This window comes from Coregonus lavaretus (genome assembly GCF_964263955.1).
Source record: "Coregonus lavaretus genome assembly, contig: HAP1_SCAFFOLD_5200, whole genome shotgun sequence".
Lineage (NCBI taxonomy): Eukaryota > Metazoa > Chordata > Actinopteri > Salmoniformes > Salmonidae > Coregonus > Coregonus lavaretus.
The window spans coordinates 27,501-37,314 of NW_028156600.1; the positions used below are offsets into that span (position 1 = coordinate 27,501).

The 9,814-nt window shown below is 49.6% G+C and overlaps 1 protein-coding gene across 1 annotated transcript in view; it reads right to left on the reverse strand.

Moving 5' to 3' along the window:
- The window catches only part of LOC311126169 (dorsal-ventral patterning tolloid-like protein 1), a gene marked incomplete at both ends in the record, with an annotated part of 24,727 nt that extends 20,379 nt beyond the window's left edge, over positions 1 to 4,348 (reverse strand). The window contains one exon of the mRNA XM_084200191.1: positions 4,224 to 4,348. Coding sequence (XP_084056317.1) covers positions 4,224 to 4,348 — 125 coding nt within the window. The remainder of the gene's footprint in view (positions 1 to 4,223) is intronic.
- Positions 4,349 to 9,814: the final 5,466 nt, after the last annotated feature.

Here is a 9,814-nt window from a genome sequence, read left to right on the forward strand (position 1 = left end):
TCCTGGCCAGATCCATCATTCATACTCACCAGTGAAGTTTCCTCCTATGATGTAAGGTATGAATCCTCTTGGCCAGATCCATCATACATACTCACCAGTGAAGTTTCCTCCTATGATGTAAGGTATGACTCCTCCTGGCCAGATCCATCATACATACTCACCAGTGAAGTTTCCTCCTATGATGTAAGGTATGAGTCCTCCTGGCCAGATCCATCATTCATACTCACCAGTGAAGTTTCCTCCTATGATGTAAGGTATGACTCCTCCTGGCCAGATCCATCATTCATACTCACCAGTGAAGTTTCCTCCTATGATGTAAGGTATGACTCCTCCTGGCCAGATCCATCATTCATACTCACCAGTGAAGTTTCCTCCTATGATGTAAGGTATGAGTCCTCCTGGCCAGATCCATCATTCATACTCACCAGTGAAGTTTCCTCCTATGATGTAAGGTATGAGTCCTCCTGGCCAGATCCATCATTCATACTCACCAGTGAAGTTTCCTCCTATGATGTAGGGTATGAGTCCTCCTGGCCAGATCCATCATACATACTCACCAGTGAAGTTTCCTCCTATGATGTAAGGTATGAGTCCTCCTGGCCAGATCCATCATACATACTCACCAGTGAAGTTTCCTCCTATGATGTAAGGTATGACTCCTCCTGGCCAGATCCATCATACATACTCACCAGTGAAGTTTCCTCCTATGATGTAAGGTATGAGTCCTCCTGGCCAGATCCATCATTCATACTCACCAGTGAAGTTTCCTCCTATGATGTAAGGTATGACTCCTCCTGGCCAGATCCATCATTCATACTCACCAGTGAAGTTTCCTCCTATGATGGCATACCCCGAGAGCATCTGGTCAGAGGGGTGGTGGCACAGGAATCCTCATCTCTCCCAAGTGGACATTCTCAATTTTTCCCCTAACCCATCTGTCTATCTCCTCATTTGAATTCCATGCTGTCACAGTCACTAGCCCATTTAAGCTTAATATCCTTGTCATCTATCGCCCTCCAGGTTCCCTTGGAGAGTTCATCAATGAGCTTGACGCCTTGATAAGTTCCTTTCCTGAGGATGGCTCACCCCTCACAGTTTTGGGGGATTTCAACCTCCCTATGTCCACATTTGACTCATTTCTCTCTGCCTCCTTCTTTCCACTCCTCTCCTCTTTTGACCTCACCCTCTCACCGTCCCCCCCTACTCACAAGGCAGGCAATACGCTTGACCTCATCTTCACTAGATGCTGCTCCTCTACTAATCTCACTGCAACTCCCCTCCATGTCTCCGACCACTACTTTGTTTCCTTTTCTCTCTCGCTCTCCTCCCACACTACTCACTCTGCCCCTACACAGATGGTAATGCGCCGCCGCAACCTTCGCTCTCTCTCTCCCACTACTCTCTCCTCTTCCATCCTATCATCTCTTCCCTCTGCTCAATCCTTCTCCCTCCAATCTCCTGATTCTGCCTCCTCAACCCTCCTCTCCTCCCTTTCTGCATCCTTTGACTCTCTGTGTCCCCTATCCTCCCGGCCGGCTCGGTCCTCCCCTCCAGCTCCGTGGCTTGATGACTCACTGCGAGCTCACAGAACAGAGCTCCGGGCAGCGGAGCGGAAATGGAAGAAAACTAAACTCCCTGCCGACCTGGCATCTTTTCACTCCCTCCTCTCTACATTTTCTTCATCTGTTTCTGCTGCTAAGGCCACCTTCTACCACTCTAAATTCCAAGCATCTGCCTCTAACCCTAGGAAGCTCTTTGCCACATTTTCCTCCCTCCTGAATCCTCCCCCCCCCCCCCCCCCCCTCCTCTCTCTCTGTGGATGACTTCGTCAACCACTTTGAAAAGAAGGTTGATGACATCCGATCCTCGTTTGTTAAGTCAAATGACACTGCTGGTCCTGCTCACACTGCCCTACCCTATGCTTTGACTTCTTTCTCCCCTCTCTCTCCAGATAAAATCCTGCGACTTGTGACTGCAGGCCGCCCAACAACCTGCCCGCTTGACCCCATCCCCTCCTCCCTTCTCCAGACCATCTCCGGTGACCTTCTCCCCTACCTCACCTCGCTGATCAACTCATCCTTGACCGCTGGCCATGTCCCCTCCGTCTTCAAGAGAGCGAGAGTTGCTCCCCTTCTCAAAAAACCAACACTCGACCCCACTGATGTCAACAACTACAGACCAGTATCCCTTCTTTCTTTTCTTTCCAAAACTATTGAGCGTGCCGTCTTTAGCCAACTCTCTTGCTATCTCTCTCAGAATGACCTTCTTGATCCAAACCAATCAGGTTTCAGGACTGGTCATTCAACTGAGACTGCTCTTCTCTGTGTCACGGAGACTCTCCGCACTGCTAAAGCTAACTCTCTCTCCTCTGCTCTTGTCCTTCTAGACCTGTCTGCTGCCTTTGATACTGTGAACCATCAGATCCTCCTCTCCACCCTCTCCGAGCTGGGCATCTCCGGCGCGGCTCACTCCTGGATTGCGTCCTACCTGACCGGTCGCTCCTACCAAGTGGCGTGGCGAGAAGCTGTCTCCGCACCACGTGCTCTCACCACTGGTGTCCCCCAAGGCTCAGTTCTAGGCCCTCTCCTTTTCTCCCTATACACCAAGTCACTTGGCTCTGTCATATCCTCACATGGTCTCTCCTATCATTGCTACGCTGACGATACACAACTAATCTTCTCCTTTCCCCCTTCTGATAACCAGGTGGCGAATCGCATCTCTGCATGTCTGGCAGACATATCAGTATGGATGACGGATCACCACCTCAAGCTGAACCCTGGCAAGACGGAGCTGCTCTTCCTCCCGGGGAAGGACTGCCCGTTCCATGATCTCGCCATCACGGTTGACAACTCCGCTGTGTCCTCCTCCCAGAGTGCGAAGAGCCTAGGCGTGACCCTGGACAACACCCTGTCGTTCTCCGCCAACATCAAGGCGGTGACCCGCTCCTGCAGGTTCATGCTCTACAACATTCGGAGAGTACGACCCTGCCTTACACAGGAAGCGGCACAGGTCCTGGTCCAGGCGCTTGTCATCTCCCGTCTGGACTACTGCAACTCGCTGTTGGCTGGCCTCCCTGCCTGTGCCATTAAACCCCTACAACTCATCCAGAATGCCGCAGCCCGTCTGGTGTTCAACCTTCCCAAGTTCTCTCACGTCACCCCCCTCCTCCGCACACTCCACTTGCTTCCAGTTGAAGCTCGCATCCGCTACAAGACCATGGTGCTTGCCTATGGAGCAGTGAGGGGAACGGCACCTCTGTACCTTCAGGCTCTGATCAGTCCCTACACCCAAACGAGGGTATTGCGCTCATCCACCTCTGGCCTGCTGGCTCCCCTTCCTCTGCGGAAGCATAGCTCCCGCTCAGCCCAGTCAAAACTGTTCGCTGCTCTGGCACCCCAATGGTGGAACAAGCTCCCTCACGACGCCAGGACAGCGGAGTCACTCACCACCTTCCGGAGACATTTGAAACCCCACCTCTTTAAGGAATACCTGGGATAGGATAAAGGAATCCTTCTACCCCCCCCCCCCCCCCCCATTGTAAAGTGGTTATCCCACTGGCTATAGGGTGAACGCACCAATTTGTGAGTCGCTCTGGCTAAGAGCGTCTGCTAAATGACGTTAATGTGCCCTTGAGCAAGGCACTTAACCCTAATTGCTCCTGTAAGTCGCTCTGGATAAGAGCGTCTGCTAAATGACTAAAATGTAAATGTAAATGTATGATGTAAGGTATGAGTCCTCCTGGCCAGATCCATTATACATACTCACCAGTGAAGTTTCCTCCTATGATGTAAGGTATGACTCCTCCTGGCCAGATCCATCATACATACTCACCAGTGAAGTTTCCTCCTATGATGTAAGGTATGAGTCCTCCTGGCCAGATCCATCATACATACTCACCAGTGAAGTTTCCTCCTATGATGTAAGGTATGACTCCTCCTGGCCAGATCCATCATACATACTCACCAGTGAAGTTTCCTCCTATGATGGAAGGTATGACTCCTCCTGGCCAGATCCATCATTCATACTCACCAGTGAAGTTTCCTCCTATGATGTAAGGTATGAGTCCTCCTGGCCAGATCCATCATACATACTCACCAGTGAAGTTTCCTCCTATGATGAAAGGTATGAGTCCTCCTGGCCAGATCCATCATTCATACTCACCAGTGAAGTTTCCTCCTATGATGTAAGGTATGAGTCCTCCTGGCCAGATCCATCATTCATACTCACCAGTGAAGTTTCCTCCTATGATGTAAGGTATGACTCCTCCTGGCCAGATCCTCTCAGCTCTGGAGGTTGCTGCTCTAGGAACACGATTCTTCACAACAACGTTCCAGGCGTTTCCTGTTTTCCCGACGCTCCCTGGCTTCACTGTATTCCCACTCTTTACGGCTTTCCTAGCCTTCCCAGTCTTTCCAGCAGCAGTTTTCCCAGTCTGGGTCTTGGGACCGGAGGCTGACTCCTGACTGGAGTTCTTAGGCCTATAGTCTGGAGGAGGAGGAGGAAGAGGAAGAGGGAGAGGGAGAGGAAGAGGAGGGGAGGGGAGAGGAGAGGAGAGGAGAGGAGAGGAGAGGAGAGGAGAGGAGAGGAGAGGAGAGGAGAGGAGAGGAGAGGAGAGGAGAGGAGAGGAGAGGAGAGGAGAGGAGAGGAGAGGAGAGGAGAGGAGAGGAGAGGAGAGGAGAGGAGAGGAGAGGAGAGGAGGACAGATATGAGAGTCAAGCTAGCGGTTGTGTAAAGAGTATAATATTATAATATATATTAATACTACAGCTGTGTAAAGACTATGTAAGGGATGATAATTTAACACATTAGAAATGTGTTTATTTGCCGGTAGAAATGTGTTCAACATCCACTGAAGTACAGTGCATTCGGAAAGTATTCAGACCCCTTGAATCTTTTCACATTTTGTTACGTTACGGCCTTATTCTAAAATGGATTTAAAAAAAATTGGGGGCCCTTATCAATCTACACACAATACCCCATAATGACAAAGCAAAAACAGGTTTTTGGAAATGTTTTGAAACGCTTGGCATTCAGGCCAAAGAGTTAAATCTTGGTTTCATCAGACCAGAGAATCTTGTTTCTCATGGTCTGAGAGTCCTTTAGGTTCCTTTTGGCAAACTCCAAGCGGGCTGTCATGTGCTTTTACTGAGGAGTGGCTTCCGTCTGGCCACTCTACCATAAAGGCCTGATTGGTGGAGTGCTGCAGAGATGGTTGTCCTTCTGGAAGGTTAATCTCCACAGAGGAACTCTGGAGCTCTGTCAGAGTGACCATCAGGTTCTTGGTCACCTCCCTGACCAAGGCCCTTCTCCCCTGATTGCTCAGTTTGGCCAGGCGGCCATCTCGAGGAAAATTCTTGGTGGTTCCAAACTTCTTCCATTTAAGAATGATAGAGGCCACTGTGTTCTTGGGGACCTTCAATGCTGCAGAAATGTTTTGGTACCCTTCCCCAGATATGTGCCTCGACACAATCCTGTCTCGGAGCTCTACGGACAATTCCTTCGACCTCATGGCTTGGTTTTTGCTCTGACATGCACTGTCAACTGTGGGACCTTATATAGACAGGTGTGTTGCATTTCAAAAATCATGTCCAATCAATTTAATGCACCACAGGTGGACACCAATCAAGTTGTAGAAACATCTCAGGGATGATCAATCGAAACAGGATGCACCTGAGCTCAATTTCGAGTCTCATAGCAATACTTATGGAAATAAGATATTTCTGTATATTTTTATTTTAATAAATCTACAAAGAATTCTAAAAACCTGATTTCACTTTGTCATGATGGGGTATCGTGTGTAGATTGATGAGGATTTGTTATTTATTTAATCCTTTTTACAATAAGTCTGTAATGTAATAAAATGTGTAATAATTCAGGGGGGTCTGAATACTTTCCGAAGGCGCTGTAGCTAGCAAGTTTACTAGATAGCTACAGTAGTTGCCTTGGTAACCAGGATTGTAGTGTGCGTCGTACCGAAGCCAAACCTCCGTATTCTGTCCAGGAGGAGGGATAACGATCCTTTCTTCTTTGAGATGACATGTTCCTCTACACCACCTCCACACGCACACACACACACACACACACACACACACACACACACACACATACACACACACACACACACACACACACACATGTCCGATTAGACTCAAACCAAATCCTCTTGATTTATCTCATCACTCTCTCTCTGACTCAATGTTTTCCACTAGCGCCGGCTATCGGCTATACAGCCGGTTTCTCTCTCTCTCTGACTCAGTGTTTTCCACTAGCGCCGGCTATCGGCTATACAGCCGGTTTCTCTCTCTCTCACTCAGTGTTTTCCACTAGCGCCGGCTATCGGCTATACAGCCGGTTTCTCTCTCTCTCACTCAGTGTTTTCCACTAGCGCCGGCTATCGGCTATACAGCCGGTTTCTCTCTCTCTGACTCAGTGTTTTCCACTAGCGCCGGCTATCGGCTATACAGCCGGTTTCTCTCTCTCTGACTCAGTGTTTTCCACTAGCGCCGGCTATCGGCTATACAGCCGGTTTCTCTCTCTCTCACTCAGTGTTTTCCACTAGCGCCGGCTATCGGCTATACAGCCGGTCTCTCTCTCTCTCTGACTCAGTGTTTTCCACTAGCGCCGGCTGTCGGCCATACAGCCGGGTTACTCACTCATTCTCGGCCGGGTACTTTTTTCCACTTAAATTAACTATGCTACTTTTCTGCAATTCACAAGTCAGAAAAAAAGTCAGCCCGAGCCCTCTCTCCCTCTAGAATGAACGACATGCATCTTCTAGTGACCTATTGATAGGACAGGCATCTTCTAGTGACCTATTGATAGGACAGGCATCTTCTAGTGACCTATTGATAGGACAGGCAGCTGTCAGTCACAAAGTGAGCGATGACAGGGAAAAACACTGCTGGTTTGACAGTCGTCTGTTCCGCCTCTCGGTACCTGGGTGTGTGTGTTGTGTACGCCGTGGTCGCAGTCACATGTCTTTACATGGAGGGAGAGAGCACGATGCTCCTTCATCGTCACTAACCAGGTTTCCACCCAACCTTTTTATTCGAGTAAAGTACATGTCGGATAACAGATGTCATGACAGGGGGGCTTCCCGAGGGGTTGCAGCGGTCTAAGGAACTGCATTGCAGCGTTGACTGACAGGGGGCTTCCCGAGGGGTTGCAGCGGTCTAAGGAACTGCATCGCAGCGTTGACTGACAGGGGGCCTCCCGAGGGGTTGCAGCGGTCTAAGGAACTGCATCGCAGCGTTGACTGACAGGGGGCTTCCCGAGGGGTTGCAGCGGTCTAAGGAACTGCATCGCAGCGTTGACTGACAGGGGGCTTCCCGAGGGGTTGCAGCGGTCTAAGGAACTGCATCGCAGCGTTGACTGACAGGGGGCTTCCCGAGGGGGTGCAGCGGTCTAAGGAACTGCATCGCAGCGTTGACTGACAGGGGGCCTCCCGAGGGGTTGCAGCGGTCTAAGGAACTGCATCGCAGCGTTGACTGACAGGGGGCTTCCCGAAGGGGGCGCAGCGGTCTAAGGAACTGCATCGCAGCGTTGACTGTCAGGGGGCCTCCCGAGGGGTTGCAGCGGTCTAAGGAACTGCATCGCAGCGTTGACTGACAGGGGGCCTCCCGAGGGGTTGCAGCGGTCTAAGGAACTGCATCGCAGCGTTGACTGACAGGGGGCTTCCCGAAGGGGTTGCAGCGGTCTAAGGAACTGCATCGCAGCGTTGACTGACAGGGGGCTTCCCGAGGGGTTGCAGCGGTCTAAGGAACTGCATCGCAGCGTTGACTGACAGGGGGCCTCCCGAGGGGTTGCAGCGGTCTAAGGAACTGCATCGCAGCGTTGACTGACAGGGGGCTTCCCGAGGGGTTGCAGCGGTCTAAGGAACTGCATCGCAGCGTTGACTGACAGGGGGCTTCCCGAGGGGTTGCAGCGGTCTAAGGAACTGCATCGCAGCGTTGACTGACAGGGGGCTTCCCGAGGGGTTGCAGCGGTCTAAGGAACTGCATCGCAGCTTTGCAGTGTCACTACAGCCTGGGGTTTGATCGTCCTAATATTTATATATTTATATATTTCTTAATTCCATTCTTTTACTTTTTAGATTTGTGTGTATTGTTGTGAATTGTTAGATACTACTGCACTGTTGGAGCTAGGAACACAAGCATTTCGCTACACCCGCAATATCATCTGCTAAATATGTGTATGTATTTTGATTTGATTTGATTCCGGGCAGTGTCACAACCGGCCCATGACCGGGAGTCCCATAGGGCGGCGCACAATTGGCCCAGCGTCATCCGGGTTAGGGGAGGGTTCGGCCGGGGCACCTTTACTTGGCTCATCGCGCTCTAGCGACTCCTTGTGGCGGGCCGGGCGCCTGCAGGCTGACCTCGGTCGTCAGTTGAACGGTGTTTCCTCCGACACATTGGTGCGGCTGGCTCCCGGGTTAAGCGAGCGATGACATGTTGTGTTGTCCTCCCACTACCACTCAGGAAACCATGGCTTATTAGGCTACAGATGAAACACGTTACTATGAGCTTCCCAGGGTGGTGAAACACGTTACTATGAGCTTCCCTGGGTGGTGAAAGTGCACCGGTGATGAGCTTGATGCTCCTTTCCATTAAATATTGAGGGTCTTATTCTGGTGACATGATAATCCATGCTTGGCTGACGTTTTGACAAATTAAAACAATCTGTCTCTTTCTGTCCATAATAATAATAATCTCATAGTGTAGGCTTTACGCCCGCTCTAGCCAACAGCGGGTCGATAGTGCAGTTGGCTAGATCGCACGTGGCAAGACCAGAGGGGGAACACTCGCTATTTAACTCAACAGTTTTAGTGACGAAACCATCAGTAGAGTTGCCAAGACCAGAGGGGGAACACTCGCTATTTAACTCAACAGTTTTAGTGACGAAACCATCAGTAGAGTTGCCAAGACCAGAGGGGGAACACTCGCTATTTAACTCAACAGTTTTAGGCCAAGACCAGAGGGGGAACACTCGCTATTTAACTCAACAGTTTTAGTGACGAAACCATCAGTAGAGTTCAAAATGCCATGGAAACACATTTAACTTGTATTTTTTATTCTGTACACGGGAAATCAACTGTAAAAGTTATTTTACGTGCACCACATCATCACACAGAGCCTTTCATCAGCAACAAGTCAGTTTGATGGAAACACATCTCTGGTGGGAAAATGTGCATATTGTTTTCATGCAGATTCTAGAATATTTTCATGAAACTCTGTAGCCAATTGGATTGAAACCTAGCTTATGCGAGTCAATTTCCACTGTCCCATATAATGTGGTAACGATGAGTTGAAATCAAACTTAGCCTGCTGTTTTCTGGCACATTCATTTATTTTTCTTTCACACGTTGCATATGCATCCACGGAGTGCTGGCTCATAGGCTTACTGTGCTTTGACTGACGAACAGCAAGCTGGACTAGTTTATAAAAGCTGTTCAAACTGACTGAATAAAGTCCATCTCATTTATCCTTGCCATTCATAAATCCTACAACGTAGTCGTACAGTATGTCCACGGTATCGCATCGGGACAAGGAAACTAAAGATCTCGTTTGTATTTTCCTTATGAAGTACATCAGGATTTGCCAGACAGTGACGTTAAAGTGAATCGTCAGTATCCTACCCAATCGCATCGGTATCAGAGCCGTTCACTTGGCTCCCTAATTTGCATACTGGTAGGCTTTTTTGGCGATTATCTGCAGATAAATGATGAAAACATTTGATGAAGATGATGAATCCTCCTCACTGCAGAAACAATAGGTAGGTTATTGTAGAGAGAGCCTCTCTCTGGTCCCAAAAA